Here is a 20,331-nt window from a genome sequence, read left to right on the forward strand (position 1 = left end):
AGTCTAGATACTGAGATCTGGTCCCAGATCTGTCCCCGGAACACTGGGATCCTTTCAGCAGTAGTATCTGTCCCCTTTCTCCTTCTATCTCGGCCCCCCAACTCGGGGACCTTCCCCCACCCCGCACCCCCCAGTCTCACAAACCAGAAGTCCCAAATCTCCGAACTGTGGTCGCCCTGCTGTGCAGCTTTGGCCGTCTCTTTCCTCTTTGTGAATCTCAGTTTCCCCATTTTTACTGGGGGGGCCCAGAGGTGGGGGTGTCTCTGCCGGGCTGCAGTGGGCCGGCCGAGGCTGTGTGACCGGCTGCGGCCGGCAGGGGGCAGCATGGGGCAGCAGAGGGCGGCTCGGCGCGGGGAGGAGAGAAGGTGGAGAGCCACCGCGGGCCGAGACTTTAAATCGCCTTCATTTCCCCCAAATCCTTCCTTTTCCTCTCCTCCCCCAGGCCGGCGGGGAGGCAGCTTCCACCGCCCTCCGCGCGCCCTCGCCCGGCCTCGCTCTGCCTCCGGGGACCGCCAGCAGCCCGCCTGCAAAAGTTTGATCTCTCTTTTTTTTTGCCTGCTTCTTCTTCCTTTTCGGTGGAAGCAGAAAAAGAGCGAGGCAGGGGCGAGCGCGGCGCCGGGACTCCTGGGACCATGGGCCTGGCGCGGGCGCCCGCGGGGCCCCGGCCGCGCTGCCTGCCTGCTCCGGCGCCCTTGGGCGCGGGGCTGCGCTGGGGGCGCGGGGGCCGCGCGCTCTGAGCCGGCCTGGCGCGGCGGGGCGGGGGGCTGGCGGCCCCATGGGGCGCGCCCACACTTGCCCCCCGGGCTCGGGAGCATGAAGTAGGGGCCCGCCATGGGAGCGGGATCGGCGCGGGGGGCCCGAGGCACAGCGGCGGCGGCGCGCGGGGGGTGAGTACGAGCTCGGGGACGCCCCCTCCCCAGCTTCCTGCTGCTCCAGCCCGGGTTGGGGGGAGGGCTGGGGTTCCCCGCCGCGCCGGACGCTTCCCCGGAACGTCGGCTTCCTGCCCCTTCCCGCGCCCCTCTGAGGCGGGCCGCCAAGGGTTAACGCGGGCTGCGCCCCCGGCCCGGCGAGGCTTGGCGAGCGCTGCCTGCCCTGCCCCGCTGGCCCGGCTCCGCGATCGCGTTGGGGCGGGGGCCGTGCTGGGGAGGGTCCGTGCGGAGCCAGCCCTGGGGGTCGGGATTGGGGGTGGGGGGAGCGCCTGGGGCGGCGGGCTGCGGGCGGAGGGGGCTTTGGGGACGCTTGGGGGAGGAAGGGTGTCCGTTTCTGGCTGTCTCGGTGTGTTCCGGGGTCGGTGTCTACAGGTCCCGAGCTTGTAAGTCAGTGTGTTCTCGTGAAACTATCCGCAAGCGTCTAGGTCTCCGGCTCTCGGCTTCTCCTGTCTCAGCGTCTGTGTGGCTTTGCACGTCCCCTGCTTCTGGAAGTCTCCTCGTGTGTGTCAGTCTGTTTGGGTCTGCGCGTCTCAGTGTTTCCCCGCTTCTCTGGGGGCTGGGGTGTGTGTGTGTGTGTGTGTGTGTCTCAGTTTCTGTCATTTTTCGTGTGTGAGAGAGAAAAAGTGAGAGCCAGCATGTCAGAATAGAAAGGGCCCTGAAGACAACCGAGTCATTGCACAGAGGCAGAGACTGGGGGCCAGGGAGGGGCAGGGAATCTCCAAGGAGGGACTGCGGAGGAGCTGGGACCCAGGGGCTGGTGGGGTAGTTGTAAAGAGTGAGCGTGTGCAAGAGCGAGTCACTGAGTGTGTGTGTGTGTGTGGGAGTGAGCAAGGGTGGGAGCAGCCCTCAGGGCCCTGTGCCCTGTGGCTCATGCTCGCTGCCCAGAGAAGCGCAGGACTTGCTCCTTTTCCATCCTTTCCCCAGAATCAGAGGACATTCCCAAGAGGCTGGTCAGGGCTGTAGCTCCGCCCTGCTCCACCATGCCCTGCCCCCTCTGAGCTGGAATCAGGGGGACGATGCCCCCCCTTTCCCATGTCTTGGAAAAAGCTGGCTGGCTGAGATTCCCCCACCCCCCACCACAACACACACACACACACACACACACAGCACCAGTAAGCACACTGCTGACTCATTTTCTCCAGAAGACCCTGTGCCAAGGCAGATGCCAGTGGTTGGGCAGAGAAGTGGTGCCAGGAGAGCACCCCATAGTGGGGCCCGAGCTTTGGGCAAATGGGCAGTCACGCTGCTTTGAGGCCCGGCCTCTGCCTTGCCCAGTCTCGCTGCCTCCCTCACCACAGCAGTGCCCCAGATCCTGTGCCCTCTGGTCCTGGCGTGCCTTGCAGCCTTGCTCCTCTTTACCTCTCCCAGACCAGGCTCCATGACACTATGGAGCGCATCACTGGTCTCGTCTCTCCTTCCCTCTCCTCCCTGTACTTGGAACGCTCCCCGTCCTGGGCCTTTCACATGCGCTGCTGCCCCTCAGGTCTCACCTCAATGGCCATCAGCTCCCCTGGTGGGGTGCACTGGCTGGGGGCCTGCCCTCCCTATGTCACCCACTCCCTGTCTCTGTCTGAGCACATTCTGCCTGTTACTTTGGTCGCATATTCTCCTTTCCCCGCTCTGTGTCCAGGGGACCCTCTTGGTATCCCGCAGCCTGGCCCGGTGGGTGGCAGGTTGCAGGGCGGAGGGAGCCCTGGGATCAGACAGTGTGAATCCTGACTGCCGTGGGAGCTTGGGCAGGCCCCCCCCCGCCTCTGTGCTCCCTTCTTTCTGATCCGAAAAATGGGCAGCTTAATTCTCAGCTCACAAGGTTTAGTGAGGTTTAATGGAGGACCATGCTCGTAAAGGGCTTAGAACAGTGCCTGGCATGTAGTAAATGGTCAATAAATGGCCACCATTATTTGTATTATTATTCACTTCATCTTGAATGGATGTGTGAGTCAACTGAAAATTCTGGGCTGCATCCTGTCTGGACAGATGACCTGTGTTCCCATGGAAGAGGTATCAGGTGTGAAGAGAGGAGCCTGGGTGCAGCTGTCTGGGCACAAGGTGGCCTGGCCGGTCCACGGAGGCAGATGGGACAGGCCCGTCCCCCTTTTGCTGTTCTGTGGCCCTGAGGCCAGCTGCCTGCCCAGCTTGTGCCTTGAGTGCACAGCCAAGCCGGGAGTCCACAGGGCTGCTTTCCTTGTGTGTTTTATGGTGCCCTGGGTCTCAGCTCTGAGCTCTTGGTGGACGTTCAAGTTGGTATGGGTCTCTTATGATCCTGTGTGTTCCCACCAAGCATAGCAGCTGTAGGTTCTGGTGGTCCCAGAGTAGCCACATTTGGTGTGCGGGCAGAGGGCCCTTTGCAGGGATGGGAACACCTGGGTTCCCTTCCTGGAGGGCTGTGTGGCCAGGCTGTGCCCCCAAGGTCAGGTTCCCTAACGCTTAGGTAGCTGCCATCTCAGCTACCTTCTGTCTGCTCTGGTCTTCCCGACATTCTGGAGCCCTGGGTTCCCTGAGCCAAAGCCCACGAGTCAGTGGTGAAAACAGAAGTCGGGAAGAACAAAGCTCTGAGCCAACACAGGCACTAAACGTTATTAGCAGTAGCCTAAACAGCGTTGGAACGGGGGCAAAAGAGTCAGCAGGGCCTCCCTCCGGGAGCCAACTTTCCAGGCCTGGAGCTCACTTTAGATGGCTTGTTGGCTCCCTAGGCCGCGTCTCTCTCTTCCTGTTGGTAAAGGCTGGACTCCCGTCTCTGGCAGATAGGAAGCCCCTGTAAGTGTCCAGTTTCTTCTCCACGAGAGACAAGTCAAGTGGAAAGGACTGCTTGCTAAGTAGTAGAGTCGGATGATGTGGGTCACTGACATGCTGTGTGGCTTTAGACAAGTCACTTCCCCTCTCTGGGCCTCACTTGCCCATCTCCACAATGAGGGGATGGGACTGGAATCTGGCCTCTAGCTGATCTCAGAGGACCTTCTCCCGCTGTATATTCCCACTCTTTGCTTTGGCAGGATATGAGTCAAGTGCACACAGAATTCAGGTCTGAGAAGGTGTCAAGGTGAATGAATGGAGGGGCAAATACATTGGTAACAGGCCTTCAGGGCTGAAATTCTTGAGTTGGAAGCCATGGTGTTGGGAAACTTAATTGAAGCAAAGATTCTGATCCCATTGTCCTGTGAGTCTTCTTTCTCCTGACCTTCAGGGATTAAAAATATTTCCCCCAAGTGTATCCTTATTCTCTCCAGAGTGGTCACCTTGGCCTAACCGCAGCCAGAAAAGTCGACTAAGGACATGTATGGTTCTTACACCTTCTCCTCTCCACCTGCTCTCTCTCTATCAGCTTGGGAAGCATCCTCAGCAGCGTGGACGTGACATCATACAGCGAGACATTCAAGGAGTGAGGGCTTGTGCCTGGAAGGGGCCGGGAAGAGAGGATGGAGGAGATGGGACAGAAACGAGGTTGTTGGGACACTGGGAAGTGAGGCGCAGTGTCTTCAGAGCAGGCATTCCCAGGGAAAAGGAGTTCACTGGTCCTCTAAGTCTGGGGACTGCCGATAGACAGAAAGCCCTGTCCATGTCTTCACTGCAGGACTTCTCAGACCCTTTGTTAGGCAGTTAGTTGTTTAGTTGTGCTTTGGGAATTGTCACGACTGGGATAGCTCTTCCCCAGTTGGTCTGGCTCCAGTTTCCTGGAGTGTCTACCTGGTGCACGTGGGAAATAGTACTGAAGAGTTATGACCCCAGAGCCTACCCAGGGTGACCTTGAGGAGGTACCTGCCCTCCCTAAGCCTCAGTTTTTGTCACATCAAACAAAGCCTCCTGTCGTTTCTTTTCAGGGCTGATGAGGCTGCCATGGCTTTAAGTGGGCAGGTCATGCCAGAAGGGTCAACTTCTGCTCTTCTCCCCAGGCAACGCCGGGCCAGCTAGGCGCTCTGACCTTTAGTCATTGCTAGCGGTGAGCTGGAGGCGAGGCCCGGGGCTGCAGGGAGGACTGGCCCCGTGAAAAAGGACATTTTCACAGCAGTGGCAGCAGATTGGAGAGGATGAGGGGGAGCTGAGGATTATCCAGGAGCAACCCTGGAAAAAAGTCAGAGGTAGAGAGGGCCTTTGGGGAGATGCTTTTAAAGTCCAGAGTCCTGTAATACCAGGTACCATTTATTTCTTCTACAAAGATACACTGAACGTTTACAACATGTGTGCCAGGTGCTGGGAATACACGTGAACAAGACAGATGTGTTTCCTACCCTTCAGGGACTTGTTCTAGAAAGGGAAATAGGAAAATAGGCAGTGGGCTCACGTGCGAAACCTGCTGTGGTGAGGTACTCGCAGTGGGCTGTGGGAGGTGACGCCCAAGCTGGAATCTACCGTGTGTGTGGGAACTGACCAGGCAAAAGAGTGGTGTCAGGAGCACTTGGGAGCAGCATGTGCAAGGGCCCAGATTCTGGAGAAGGCTTTCAAGGGACCACCCTCAGCATCTGAGTGCTTTTGCAGCTAGTTCGCCTTATGCTGTGGGTAACTGAAGACCCAATTCGACGTGGCTTACACAAAGGGAGTTATTATCTCCCATATCAAGAGGTCTGAAGGAAAGACAGTGATAGGGTTTGCTAATTCAGCATCTCAAGTGTATCAAATATGCACTGTTTTTCCATTCTGTCACCCTCACGTGCTCATGGAGCTTGTTAACCTCATGGGCACAAAATGGCTGCAGCAGCAACACATCCTCGCTCAGTAACATACAAAGGCTAGAAGAAAACCTTCTCTCTGTCCCTTTGAAATACTTTCCCAGGGGCCCTAAGAGGCATCCCTTACATCTTACTGACCATGTTTGGGTCATGTATGCATGCCTAAACCGGTCACTGGCATGGCAGATGAAATCCCCAAGATTGGCTTAGGCTTATCCGGATTCATCCAGTATCCTCGGAAGTCTGTGCCTCCCTGAACAAGAAGGGCAGGGGAATGGCTGTGGATAGGTAATCACCAGTGTCTTCCACGGTGCCCAGTCAGGATCACTATTGATTATAATTGCAATTAAGTTGGAGTAATTGCCATTAAATCAGAGGGTGTGAGCTGGTTTTCTAGGGCGCCTAGGGAGCTGGGAAGAACGTGGGGCGCCAGACATCAATTACAGCAGACGGGTTTCCTGGATTACGTGATTCCCCAGAAGCACACCATTCTAGCTTTCCTCTTGGAAATGGATCCTGGGCCTGTGTGTCCCAGCCTTAGCCCGCACCGCCCGCCGGTCTCGGTTTTCTCTGCCTGCATCCTGGCCGGCCGGCTTTGGCCACGTGCCGCCCTCCCCTCTGCCCGCTTGGGGATCAGATGCCCCGGGTGGCTTCGGGTGTCGCCGGTGGTTGCTCCCACAGGAAGGTGAAATCGGATCACTGCCTCTGCCCATCTTGGCAGGAGCCATGGAGCAGAGCATTAACCCTTCCAGGCCCCAGAGTTCATGGGCAGCCGTGATGCCGAAAGAGCACTTCTGTGGCTGGCACCAGGCCGAGCCCTTGACAGGCATGAGCTCATTTAATCCTCACGCCTGGCCGGTAAGATAGGGAGTGTCGGCCGCACTGCAGAGCCTGAGGCAGGCTCAGGGAGGCTGAGTGACTCATCCAGGGTCACACAGCTGGTAGGCAACAGGGCCGGGTTTGTGCCTGGGTCTGCCTGACACCCCATTGTGTTCTCTGTTTTCTCTACTCCTCTTCTCTGGCAGCATGAAGCCCAGTAGGCAGCTTCCTTAGCACGCACTGGTCCTGGTTAAGGGGTCTTCTCCCCCTCCACCTTGTGTCTAGAGAGGGAGTTCTCGTCGCTTCTGTCCTTTGAGGATGCCCGTCATCCACGTGGACCAGTGTGGTCTTCCCAGTGACCTTTCAGTCCTGGCTCTGCTGCCCACTGGGCCTCAGGATTGTGAGGCCAGAGTACAGATGGGGGGCTGAGGCCCAGAGATGGGGAGGGGCTGGCCCCTTGTTGACCAGCGAGTCAGCGGCTGATTTGAAGCTGGACCCCAGGTCTCCTGATGCCCAGGGCATTCTGCCCACTGTTCCCTGCCCTGTGACCTTGGTTTATCGATCTGTAAAAAGCAGCGTTTGTACTTGTGACTTGTGCTGCCTGAGCAGGTCCTGCCCCTAGAGGTTGCCCCTGGAAACCCCAGGAGCGTGGGCTACCCTCTGGGGTCCTAGAGCCTGCCCCTGGCCCCTGCCTTCTGTGGGCGAGCCTGGCCGGGGCAGGGGCGGGGTGGACTGGGTGGTCCCCTCCCAGTGTCCAGGCAGATCTGGGCCCCAGGGTAGAAGCTGATAACCGCCTCTGCTTGTGTCTTCCCGTCTCTAGGGGGTTTCTCTTCACCTGGATCTTAGTCTCATTTGCCTGTCACCTGGCTTCCACCCAAGGAGCTCCTGAAGGTAATCCTCCCTTCTCTTTGTGCGGGCGGTGGGGGGTGGGGGTGGGGGGACAAGGAAGGGCAGAAGAGACCTGAGAACTCAGGGCTAGGAGACAGCCATGCCCCTAATTGGAACTCAGTGCCTCAGTTTTCCTCTCAGTAGAACGGAGCCCATCATTGGCAAATTCTCTCCAGGCTGGGAAGACTGACATTTGAAGTTTTGTAAGGGTTAGGAAGGGCTCAGAGGCAGGAATGTGGGACGGTGACCCTTTGTCTCCCACGGGGGCGGGGGGCAGAATTGGAATGAATCACATTGGTTCAGTAAGCCTCAGTCGTCCTGATTTGTACAGTGGTTATACCAGGATCTGTTGAGAGGAGGCATGAAGGCCACGGCTTCCCCCCACTTGCCATGAGATCCTGTTCTTCCCTGCCCTCCCCGAGGACCCGGCCAGGGGGCCAGAGCGGCGGTGGCCTGGCTACACAGCTGTCCGGGGAAACTGAAACCTCTCCCACATCTGTTTGTCAAACAGCCACAAGCCCTCCTAAAATAGCGGCTCTTCCCCTCCTCCATGCATGCCTGTGTGCCGGGGCAGGCAGCAGGGCACTCCCAGAGCCCCTGTGGCCTGACCTGGCCGCCGGCAGGGATTGGGTCCCCGGGAGGGGAGGGCCATGCCTGGAAGAGACTCCGGCTGCCCGGCAACATTTTGTGCAAATGTCATATTTTCCGAGCTTGCTGTTTCCCCCACAAAGTAGGTGAACAGCTGTCCAGAGTCCTGAGTCAGGCAACGGGGGGTGGGGGGTGTTGGGGAGAGGCCGGAGCTGCGTGGAGCCAGGTTTATGTAATAAAGGGATCTCGCAGCGGCCAGCTGGCAGGGTCCTTCCAGCTTGGCCTTGGGCTGCATTCGTTCCCCTGGCCCCTAGCTCCTCTCCCCTGGATTCTGGATGTCTCTCCACCCCACTTACCAACGAGGCTGAGGGACTCTAGCTCAGGATAGCATAGTGTTAAGAACAGAGACCCTGGAACCAGGTGATCTGGATTCAAGTCCCAGCTGTGCCTTTTATTATAGGCTGTGTGACCTTGGGCTAGTTCCTGTAGCGAACTTTTCTGACCCTCCTCTGTAAAGGGGTGGGGAGGGGGGATGATAAACAGTATCTTCTTTATAGATGATGGAGAGAATCGAGCGAGATAGAGCACGTGAAGCACTTGGCTCATAGGAAGTGCTCAATAAATCCTGGGGTTTATTATTGCTGTTAATTATATTATTTACCTGAACACTTGGGCAAGAACAGTCCTTGTCCATCCCCTGTGGAGCCCACGGTGGCCAGAGGCCTCCGCCAGCTCGGGTGTCAGAGCGTGGGGCTTTGCCCCTGCCCTGCAGACCGTCTCTGGGGTGAGGGAGGCCCGGAGACTGGCTGGTGTCAGCTTTGAAACCTACCTGGAGGGGACGGTCAGGGGGGCCTCATCGGTGGTGTTGGTCAGGCAAGTGGAAGCAACCAAAGATGCAGTGTGTGGGGACATGTAGTGCGGGGGGCGGGGTGGGGGTGGCGCTCCAGGGGCCGCTGAGGTGGGACGAGGGCAGGGAGAGGTGGCTTCCTGCCCTCCCCCTTTCCAGCAAGTGCCTCCTCCCTTCGAAGTTGATCGTAGTGAGTAGTAGTTTGTGCTAATAGGAGCGTTTCTGTGGTGACAACGTGTGAGATACACCACTACCCAGAGAATTCTCGAGCCGCGGTTTATTTTAGCTTAGGAGCTCAGGACAGACGGAGGTGGGAGAAGGGAGGAATTTGAAGTGAAGTGAAGGCCCGCAGATCCTTAGGGAGGAAGACAGGTCTTCAAGCCAAGCCAGCCCGAAAAAGCAGCCTGCGACTATAACGTTCTTAGAACATCGTCAGCACTTTGTGGCCGCCTCCAGGTCTGGTTTCCCTTGTCTTACAGGCAGGGAAACTGAGGCTCAGGGGTCAGGAAGAGACTTGCCCAGAGGTGTCTGGACAAGGATGGTGAGGACAGCCAACAACCCTATGATGTAGGCGTTCTTCACCACCTCGTTTTACAGCAGAGGGAACTGAGGCTCAGAGTCCAGACTCCCAGGTGTCTTTGTCTGGCTCTCAAGTCCGGCCTTCTGACTCCAGAGCCTGCTATGTATGGCACTCATTTTCTCCTGGCCCATCTATCTGTCTATCCATCCATCTGTCCATCCATCTCACAGCTGCTGGCTGAGGGCCAAGGGCTAAGCGTGGCATCCAGCCCCACGCAGACCCCACATACCACTCTCGGGGCCTAGGTTGCTGAACTCGGGGTGGGGGGGGGAGTTGGGGGGTGGGAGGGAGCTGAGGATCCAAGCCAGACCCTAGTTCCAGAGGCAGCCTCTCCTTTCCGAGTCGGAGCTCTGGAGCTGGCTTCTACAGACACTGGCAGCTGAGCCAACTGAAGGAGGTCGAATGACCCGGTGAGAGGCAAGGTCAGGAAGCCTTTCCATAAACACGCTGGAAGCCCTCTTTTGGCTCTGGCGAGCCCCACCGATGTAATTACTGGGTGGATGTGACCTGGCCAGGCTGCTGTCGACCTCCAAACGCTTCGCCAGAGGACAGAGGTTGCAGGGATGCCTCGATCACTTCCTCTGCTCTGTCCAAAGCTGCACAGGGCGAGGGGCAGTCATTGGACCTGTCCTCTTCTATGCAGACAGCAGCTCCGGCCACAGAGAGACCTAGGGGGTGGGGCGGGGGCTGGGGAAGTTCCTAAAGTGGGTCAAACCAATCAGGCCCGCCGGACATCCTTACCGAGCTCCTGTGACCCGTCCACTCCTGTCACCCTGCTCCCTCACTCATGGGACTGCTTCCTGGAGGAGACGGGCTTTTGAGACAGAGAAGGGGAAACATCCTGAGGGTCATTATTTCTGGCACAAACAGCTGTCCTTTGCAAGCGATTATTGGGTGCCAGGCACTTATTTCAAGAGTGCTAGCTCATTTACCCCTCACGACGGACTTCTGAGTTTGGCAGGACCGTCATCCCAGTTAAGAGATGAGGAAACTGAGGCACTGAAGTCACACGTGAACTCAGGAAGTCCGGCTCCAGGGTCTGTGTCGTAAATGAGTACAGGCAGGGTCATTCGGCCAGACAGGGGACTGGTTCCGACTCCGCACTCCCGGCCGCGAGCGTGGGGCCCTGGGGGAAGGGGGGGCGGGGCAGTGGGTGGACCGTCCTCCCCGTCTGGGCACCTGGAGGGGGTCTGGCCCTGACCGCGCCCTCTCCCCCTCTGCCCTCCCTCTGCAGATGTGGATGTCCTCCAGCGGCTGGGCCTCAGCTGGACGAAGGCAGGGGGTGGCCGGAGCCCCCCGCCCCCGGGGGTCATTCCGTTCCCATCGGGCTTCATCTTTACGCAGCGGAGCCGGCTCCAGGCCCCCACGGCTGCCGTCATTCCTGCCGCCCTGGGCACAGAGCTGGCGCTGGTGCTGAGCCTCTGCTCCCACCGGGTGAACCATGCCTTCCTTTTTGCCGTCCGTAGCCGGAAGCGCAAGCTGCAGCTGGGCCTGCAGTTCCTCCCCGGCAAGACGGTCCTCCACCTGGGGCCTCGGCGCTCTGTGGCCTTGGACCTCGACATGCACGACGGGCGCTGGCATCACCTCGCCCTGGAGCTCCGTGGCCGCACTGTCACCCTGGTGACGGCGTGTGGGCAGCGCCGGGTGTCTGTCCCGCTGCCTTTCCCCAAGGACCCAGCCCTCGACCCCGAGGGCTCCTTCCTCTTTGGGAAGATGAACCCGCACGCGGTCCAGTTTGAAGGTGCCCTGTGCCAGTTCAGTATCTACCCTGTGACGCAGGTCGCTCACAATTACTGTACCCACCTGAGGAAGCAGTGTGGCCAGGCCGACACACACCGGCCCCAGCTGGGACCCCTCCTGCCCCGAGACTCTGGCACAACCTTCACCTTCCAGACCGACCTTGCCTTGCGCGGCCTGGAGAACCTGACCACTGCCGCGCCAGCCCTGGGGTCACGGCCAGCAAGCAGGGATCCCAGGGGGACTGGGGTGCCCGCCACCCCCGCCAAGCCCCTGAGGACTAGCGCCACAGAGCCGGGCCGGCGTGCGGCCGCAGGGGCCCGAGCCCGGATCCCGCTGCCACCTGCCAAGCTGTCAGCCGGGGGAGTGCTCCCTCCCGTGCCCCCGGCCTCTCCGGCTAGCTCCACCACACCTGTCCAGCCATTGCGGAAGAACGCAGCCACCAAGATCCCCAAAAGTCATCCAGCCAGGCTTTCGGTCCCTTCTCCTTCAGTAGGCCCTGTCAAAAAGCCCCGCCCCACCCAGAAGGCAGCTCAGCCTTCCTTCCCCAAATCAGCCCCACCCAGCAGGAAGCCAGTGCCCCCCACTTCCCACCCACTTCCTGCCAAAGCCTCCCACCCCTCAGTGAAGCCGATCCAGAGGACCCCTGTGATGCCCAGACCTCCGCTACCCAGCGCTCGGCCTCTACTTCTGGCCACTGGCTCCCCCAAAAAGCCTTTTCCCCCAGCGGGCCCGACCGAGGCCAAGATGAGTAGTCATGCCGGTGAGCCAGCCCCTGCCCGCACCGTCACCCACAGACCTCCCCGACCCACTGTGTTGCCCCGGCCACCTGTCACCCGTCCTGGCTCTCCCAGGATTGCTCCACCAGCCACAACGATGCCTCCCACCCTTGCTCCTGGCTCGGCCCCCACCAGAAGCAAGAAACCCTCTGGATCAGAAGCCACAAAGAAAGCCAGACCCAAGAGCAACCCCCGGAAGCCCGTCCCCCTCAGACCTGGGAAGGCGGCCAGGGATGTTCTGTTGAATGATCTGACAACCAGGCCCAGCCCCAGACAGTCCCGGCCCCGCCGGCCCACCACCCCGGCCCCGGAATTGGCCCCAGCGCAATTCCTGTCCTCCAGTCCCTGGCCCACGAGTCATAGCTATTCACTCTTCCACCTGGCGGGACCCACGCCTTTCCCCTTGCTGATGGGACCTCCAGGGCCCAAGGGAGACTGTGGTTTGCCGGTAAGACGGGGTGAGGTGTGCATGTTGCTTGGAGCTCAAGGGGGTGGCAGGGGCAGTCAGGGCAAGTGGCTACTCCTGGCATTAGGGCAGAGCTGGAGAAGCAGCTTAGAGCAGGGAGGTGGTTATAGGCAGGGCCTCAGCTGACACGCAGGTCCCCTGTTCCTCTATCTCCATTGTGCTCGTGATTTGCCCGCTCTGCTGTGATCCATGGTCCACTGGGGTAGCCTTGGGTTTGGTGGCCAGCGCCGGGTGAAGAGCACCCCTGTGCTTGGGCGGGCCCAGGCCCCGGGTCATTCTTTGCTAACCCAACTGTGAAGGTCGAGTGGCTTAAGGAAAACTACTAGCTGACTGGCCCCAGGTCACGCGGTCTCCAGAGTTCAGCTCTCCTGACTCCTGGAGGAGAGCTCCTCCAGCCCACCAGCTCATCTGGGGGCATTGGACAAAGGTCACACACGGGTAGCCCTGAACATGTTTTGTTTGGCACATGCAGCATTGTTTAAAAATATTTAATAGGTTACTAACATTTTAAAAATGTGGGAGATTTCTTATAAAAGACCTGGTGACCAGCTTCTCTTGGAAGGGGGACAGATGCAGTAGCCCGTGGCTTGCGGCCCACTCAGAGCTGCCCCTTTAGACAGGACGGGCCCGCTCCCGTGTGTCCCCACATCTCCTGATGTGGGGCTTCCAACCCAGTCCTTTCCCCTGTGTATTTTACCTGCCTGGTTCCTATAGATGTTTGATTTGTGGCCCCCATAGAGGAGTTTGGGGTGAGGAGGATCAGGGTGGGCCTGAAGAGTCAAGGAAAGGAGAAAGAACATTCCACGTGCGGGAGATGTTCTCAGGCCCGGTGCCTCCAGAATGCCTGGGACTGTCTCCAGGGGCAACGACCTTTCTGCAGCTGGAGGCCAATTCCTCCGGGCGGGGAGTGGAGGGGATGGCGTTTCCAGAAAGCTCAGGCCTCAGCTCTGTTCTCCTGCCTTGGAGATGTCCACCGTGTAGTTTTCTCCTCCCTGAGGCCGGGTTTCCCACCAGGCTCTGTGTTTGAGGTTAGGCTCCCTACAATGTGGAGATGGTGGCAGATGCTGGGAATTCCCAGGCCTTACAAACACACTTAATGAGTTTTAATAATCATTAGGAATAATATTTATTCAGCCTGTCTCCAAGGGGACTGAGAGCCCGCTTTTATTATAACCATATTGTAGAACTTATGGAAATTGTATGCATTGCTCTGCAATTATGTCAACGCTCTGCTCAAGTCCTGTGCTCTGAGACTGTTAGGGCAGGAGGTTGGGAGCTGAGAAGAGGACCGCTTCTCACCCCTCCAGGCTGCCCAGCCTGACTCAGGCACCGGGTGCCTCTGAGCCCTGCCAGCTCTGCTTCCCAAGCTGTGTGGGTGCTGGGCTCACTGGCCGTGAGATCAAAAGGGGGTGAATTGTCCTCCCCTGAGAGAGGGTGTGAGGCTCAGGGTCTCCACCCCATCCAGTGGAGGAGGTCAACCCTGCCTCCCGAGGCTGCATGTGGGGTGGAGAGAGGACAGCCATGTCCAAGCCAGCACAACTGGAACAGGAGTGGTTTTTAGGGTAGAGATTCTGCCTTTGAGCCTGTTGGATGCCCGGGCTACATACTTTCCCCTCGGGGTTCGGTGATGTGAGTCAGCAGGGGTGAGGTCTCACTCCAGATCTTCCTGAGCTTCCCCATGATCAAAGGGGTCCACCTGTTCAGTCGATGGGCGCTTAGGGATCATTCCATTCAACGCTCTTCACTGGGCAGGTGAGGAGCTTAGAGACTATGCCCAGAAAGGGCCAGGACTTGCCCAAGGGCACACAGCAGAGTTGAAGTTGATGCCCCAGTGCCAGATGCTAAGACTGGCACATTCCATCCCACTCCCCTGAGTGTCCACTCTGAGACTCTAAGACTCAGGGCCCGGAGGCTGGGGGTTTCAAAGATGTGTCAGGCCCTGTCCTTGGCCTCAAAGGAAGATAATGTCTAGAGAATCTGTCGTTTCTATACCTCTCAGATTTATGAGTAACAGGAGTGGTACCTTCCTTTAGAACCTCACGGGACCTGGTCCAGGAGGGCAGGATGGGTATGCTGACCCCTGCTCTATAGATCAGGGGACAGTGGCTAGAGGGACAAAAGACTTGGCCAAGGGCACCTCACATGTTCTTGCAGGGACTGGGATACGACGCTGGGTCCCTGATGTCCAGAGAGGCCACTGACTCTCCCTGCTTCTCCAACCCTGAAGGACCCAGGGCCAGAGGGAGGGCGTCAGTCTGCTTGGGTAGCATCCTGCCTCTTGCCCTACCCTGTCCCCTAATCCCACCCTCCCTCAGCTTGGAACCTAGCCTCACTCTAATAGGAACCCCAAAAACTTTGAGAAGCCTTGTCCAGCCCACCATGTGGCAGGTGGCGAACTGGGCATTTCTATCTTGGCAGAGCCCAGAAGCCCCATCACCAAAGTGGCTTCTCTGAGCGTCGGTGGCAGGGCTCTGTCTGTCCCCTCGTCCCTGCCTCTGACCGCCATACACATCTGGGATTTAGTCCCAGCCGAGCAGAAGCTGTGCTGCTCTGGGTCGGGGGCTTAATTGTCCCCCGTCTGGGGACGTGCAGACCTGGGTTCCAATTCTGACTCCACCCCTTACTGGCTCTGTGGCCCTGAGCCACGCTAAGCCCTGGTTTCTGCAGAATGTAAGTTAAGAATAGCTCCCATCTCCTGTGAGGAAGCGAGTTGGGTGATCTCCAGGGCCTCTTGGAGATCTGTTTTTGCTGGGTGACTTGGGGAACTTCTTTCCTCTCCCTAGGGCTGTCTCCCCTCTCTGACAGCTTTGGAAGAGCTCCCTCCCCAGAAATAAGTGGGACCTTATTTGGGAGCCAGAGGGGGGTGCCGCGGCTGGGTCTGTTGGGTTCTGCGTGGTCCCCAGGGACAGGAGACAGACTGGCAGAGGCCGAGACAGCTCTGGGCCCCGGGCCTGTCAGCAGTTATAACCACGGAGGGAGGGAGCTCTGTGGGAGCCCCAGCAGCCGGGGGAGCATGGAAAAGCTGAGCTGGGCCCCGGGTGAGGAGGGGCGGGGAGGCTGTGGTTCACAGAGACTGCACAGAAGCTGCACAGAAGCCCCACGCCTGGGAGGAGGCGGGTCAAGGCCTTATTTATTCATGATCAGGCTGCTGGCCTCTGCACTCGCTTGCACTTTTTGCAAGCGTCACCTCAGGGAGACCCGGATGAGGGCCTGGCCCGCAGCAGATGCTCCATGACTATCTGTGAAACGAACGAAGGAATGTGATCCTTGCAGAAAAAAAGGTTGTCTTGATTTCCAGGCCAGGCTCCTTGAGGTTACACAGATCTCTGCTGCTGGTGGGTCAGGAGGCCGCGTGGAGGATAACAGTGCACAGATTTTGCATTTGGAGTGACCTGGGTTTGAACCACTCCCTTATCCAGCCATTCTTTCGTTCTGTCAGCAAATATGGATTGAGCGCCTTGTAGGGGCCAGGTGCTGTGTGACCTTTGGCAAGTCACTTAACCTCTCTGAGCCTCCGTTTCTACCTTTGTAAAATGGGGATACGGTACTACCTACGTTTCAGAGTTGTTGTGTGGATCGAGATGAGGGACATAAAGCGCCCAGCACTAGAACCTGGTCCCAGTGGTTGGTTGTGGCTGTTTACTGATGTGCTGATGGTTGAGATGGGGGCATTGCTGCATTAAGATGACTGGGAGTATCTGGACTCAGGAGGGCCTTCATACTGTTGGTGGTTAGGACTTAGGGCTAGATCTTGAGAAATTCACCCTTTACCCCAGTTATCATCTAGAACCCAGGGGAACGAGGGCTGTTTTGCTTTGTCTTTAGCATACTGCTTTTTGAGCTCCTACTATGTGCCTGGCTCTGAGCTAAGCAGTTGGCATGCTGTATCCTGCAGCTCCACGTGGGGAACCAGGTAATTGAGGGGAGTTTGAGGCAGGGGCTATTTGCAGAGGTGTGGCCGGCATCAAAGGAACCGACAGCAGCTAGCAAAGCACACAGGTCTGACCTGAAGGTACAAGGGGGGGGAACGTGTGACCAGAACCCAGTGAGAGTTAAAGTGTGAACAGTAGGTAGTCTGTAGTGTCCGCCACCCCCGCCCAACCCCAACCAGGCAGGGAGAGAAACACCCTGCCCACTCACTCTGTGCACTCTTCGGTCTCTTTGGAAGCTGGGTGTTATATCCCCATTTTGCAGCTGGACAAACTGAGGCCTGGAGGCATGGGGAGATGAAGTAATCTGTGTAAGGCCACATGGAGAAGCCCTGGCCCAGGAGGCCCTTCCCTAGGACAGAGACTGGGGAAAAAGCCTCCGAGCCCCGAGGGCTATTCTTGGGAATAGCGGTATGCCCAGATGGTCAGAAGCGGGAGGGCCCTTTGAGGTCCCCTGCCTCTCCCCATCAAGCCACAGGCACCGAGCGGAGGCCCAGAGACTGAAGAGTCCTAGCACAGGGTCACCGGCAGTTAGTAGCACACGCGGGCCGGGACTCAGGTCTCCCACAGATCCTCGGCCTGTGGAACCTCTCTGCTTGCTGCCCGGGGCCATGCCAGCCGGGACTTACTTCTTTCTGCAAGGCTTGGCAGGCGGGCTGTTGCAGCTGGACACAAGGGTGGACTTGTTCCGTGGGATGGGGTTCCCCTAGGTCCGGCTGTCAGAGGCCACGACCCCTGGGGGAAGCCCAGAGCTGCTGCTTGTTTGTTATCAGGGCTCTGCTTGTGCGAGCCCCGGAGTCCAGGCCTCCTTCACCTCCCCCAGGCAGGCCCGTGGCCCCCGCTCCCCTCCCCCTCTGCTCTGGGCCCTTTCAGAGGCCCCGTTGTTTGCGGCGTGGAGTGGAAAATCCCACCCCGGCCCTCGTGAATCATCCCAGAGTCACCCGCTCAGGCTTCAGGCCCTGGAAAGAAATGGCAGCGTTTTTCCACTGCGTGGAGAACAGGCAGGGTCCTGGATCAGGCGAGAGGGGGCAGGGGGCGCCCACCCTCACTTACCCACGGACAAAGTAAGTCCTGAATGGGGAAGGGTTGGGCTTACGGCCGCAGCTGGGCCACTGGGGGAAGCCCCGGGCCGGGGTTGGGTAGAGGAGAGCCTGGCCAGGCCTGCAGCTGGGGGCTGGGCTGCTATGACATGGAGCCGGGCTGGGGCCTGACATCACCAGGCTGGGCCGTGGGTCCCAACTGGCACTTAGGGTCTGCTCGGCAGATGTTGTGGGTGAGGTCAGACTCCCAGCCTGGATGCCCCTGTTTCTGGGGCAGAAGAAATGTCAAGAGGGAGTGTCCAGGCCTCCACAGCGGCGGCCCTACCAGGGTCCCTGAGGGAGCTATCCCTCCCGGGGACTGTCCCTCCCTGGAGCCTGGCATGAGCCCTGCCTTGCTGGGCCTTGGCCTTCCTCTCTGTGAGATGGGCACGGTGTCCTCCTTTCCTCCCCTGCCAGATAACTGGAGAAGGAAGTCACCGCCGCCCTGCAACGCAGGAAGGGCCCCGGGTTCGGAAGGTTCCGGGATGCTCATTCCATAGAGGCCTACAGAGGGCAAGGGCCTTAGCCAAGGTTGCACACCGAGTCAGGACATACTTAGCCAAGATTCTCTGCGTGGAAGCTGCCCAGAATAGGAGAACAAATCAAATGTCCTGGATTGACTCCAGATTCTGCCTATTAGCCATGTGGCCTTGGGCAAGTCGTTTTGTTGCTCTGAGGCTCTCTTCGGTTTCTCATCTATTAAAAGGGCTGGGTGATGATACGGCCTGTAGTCATGCTTAGCCTGAGCCCCTGCATTTCCCTTTAATTCTGGGTCACCTGGAAGAACAGAGCCAGGGAGGGCCTTCTGGAAAGGGAAATCTTTGCTCTTCCTGCAAAACAGATGCCAAGGAGGGTGGTTTAAAGTTTTGAGTTGGGGAGCTTCCAGCAGCTTGCTTAACAGAAACAGCAGCTAACTTTTTGGGCATTAACTGTGTGCCAGGCACCAGGATTAGCACTTTTTATAGATTATCTGTCAGCTAGGGGCTGTCATATCCTCATTTTACACTTCGAGAATGAAGGCTTGGAGAACAGAAGTAGCGTGCCCAGAGCCACACAGCTCGTAAGTGGGGGTGCCCAGTGTGAACCCAGATCCCCTGGGGAGGAGCGGAGAGGAGCCTGGCCCTGAATCCCTGCAGGGAAACCTGCAGAACGAGATAGAAGAGTAGAAACATCCACCCAGCCCCCGGGGTTCTGGATGGAAGGAAGACGGCTGCTAATTTGGCCAGAGGTCCCTGGAGGCTCAGAGGTGTCTGGGACTTGCCTGAGGCCACGCAGCCACCCCCCTCCCTCCACCCCGGGCTCTTCCCAGTGCCCCGGGGCCTTGGTGCCCATATCGGCCTGTCTGGATCTCTCTTCTGAGTTTTATTCATGGACGAGCAAGCACATGGTGTTCATAGGCCAGAACTGTGAACCGAGGCTGCCCAGCATGAGATCTGGATTAATTACCAGCCAAACCGTACTGGGTTTTCAACACTGATTTTAACTCTGGGCAGGAAACCTGGAATCTCGTTGATGGTTATTTGAAACAAATGAATTCCCCAGGCCTCACACATCCTCGAAAGCCAGGCTTCCTTCGAAGGCTCCGTGTTCAGTTCTTCACATCAGGCACTTAGTTAATCCTCATTTATGCCTTCAGGGTAGACGGGGCCGTGGCCCTTGAACCCATGGGGATGGGGAGCAGTGGACACTCAGACTGAAGGGTTTGCACAGTCTCTAGCTATTAAGTGGCAAAACTGGGATTTGAACAAAGGTCAGCCCTCCATTTAGTAAGTCTGCTTGGCTGCCTCCATTCCATGCTACAGGGTTAGGCCTTTCTCTTGTGGGAAATAGGGAGCCATTGAATGTCGTTGAGCAGGGGAGTGCCTTGGGAAGATGAACAAGGCTGTGGGGAGGAGGACAGGAGAGGAGAGAGGGTGGAGGTAGGGAGACCAATGAGGGGGCTGTTGCAGGTTCTCAGGGAGCAGTGATGAAAGTTGGACCAGGCTGTGACCACTGGAATAGATGGAACATTTGAGTGATGATTAGACCCCAGTCACTGTGTTAAATGTTTACCATCTCTCATTTCATCCTGTGACAGTCCTGTGAAGAGGGTATTGCCTCCATTTTATAGGCACAGGCTGGCTAGAGAACTTGCCCAAACCCAGCTAGTGGGTGGCAGCGTGGGGTTTGAACCCAGGCCTGTCTGATGCAGAAGGCTTTGCCTACACCCTATATGCGGCACTGCCTCTCCTCGGTGCAAAGATACTTGGCGTGACCTTGGACAAATCCCTTCTCGGCTCTGGCTCTGCGGAGAAGTTGGCTGAGCTCTGAGATCTCTTGCTGCTTTATTTTATCAAACATTTAGCTGAGCCCTGGGGAGAGAGAATTAGTTCCTTTGAGGAGATCATGGTCTAGTGGGAGAGACAGGCTCCGGGGCAGACAATTCCCCAAATAATATATAAATAAAAAATGGAAAGAGGGGACTTGACTCAACCTGGGGGAGGGATCAGGGAAGGCTTCCTGGAGGAGGTAGCACCCTGGGTAAGTTCGCTGAGTAATAAAAGGTGAAAACTTCAAAGACCACGAAACAGCAGCTGCAAAGGCCTGAAAAACCCAAAGAGCATGAGTTCCTTAGGCGGGGACTTCAGAGAACCCCTCTTCTCAGCCACGGAGTGTCCATGCCCAGAGCTCTAGACAGGCTTGTGGAACGACTGCTTGAACCCATTCTCTGCTGCCCCTTGGGACTGACGCTGTCTTCTTGCTTTTTTCTTCAGGGTCCCCCTGGGCTGCCTGGGCTCCCTGGACCCCCTGGTGCACGGGGGCCTCGGGTAAGTGATCACACGTTGTCCTTTGGGGCTCTGGTTGGCTCTTTGGCCTGTGTCCCCCTACCCCTAAAGGGAGCTCCCCCGCTACCTTGCTGTGTGTCCTCAGGCTGTTTCCTGCCCCTCGCGGGTGCCCATTTTCCACTTTGTCCATTGGAGTGGATTTAGGGCTCTTCGGGGGCACTGTGTGGACGGGCATGGCATGGGGACAGCAACGACCTCTTA

The 20,331-nt window shown here is 58.0% G+C and overlaps 1 protein-coding gene across 18 annotated transcripts in view; it reads left to right on the forward strand.

The window, feature by feature from the left end:
* Positions 1 to 385: 385 nt before the first annotated feature.
* The window catches only part of COL27A1 (collagen type XXVII alpha 1 chain), a 135,603-nt gene continuing 115,657 nt past the window's right edge, over positions 386 to 20,331 (forward strand). For 10 of the 18 annotated variants that reach the window (XM_054509370.2, XM_064579529.1, XM_054509372.2 and 7 more), the window contains exons 1-4: positions 397 to 887; positions 7,233 to 7,303; positions 10,550 to 12,279; positions 20,059 to 20,112. In XM_054509370.2, coding sequence (XP_054365345.1) covers positions 832 to 887; positions 7,233 to 7,303; positions 10,550 to 12,279; positions 20,059 to 20,112 — 1,911 coding nt within the window. In that variant the 5' untranslated portion in view covers positions 397 to 831. Of the gene's footprint in view, positions 888 to 7,232; positions 7,304 to 10,549; positions 12,280 to 20,058; positions 20,113 to 20,331 lie in introns of all 18 variants that reach the window. The other 8 variants (XR_010407736.1, XM_064579537.1, XR_010407735.1 and 5 more) reach the window with 5 other exon arrangements.

Source organism: Mirounga angustirostris, unplaced genomic scaffold (genome assembly GCF_029215605.1).
Source record: "Mirounga angustirostris isolate CCGP_5_RB_7025 unplaced genomic scaffold, mMirAng1.0.hap1 SCAF_15, whole genome shotgun sequence".
NCBI classification, from domain to species: domain Eukaryota; kingdom Metazoa; phylum Chordata; class Mammalia; order Carnivora; family Phocidae; genus Mirounga; species Mirounga angustirostris.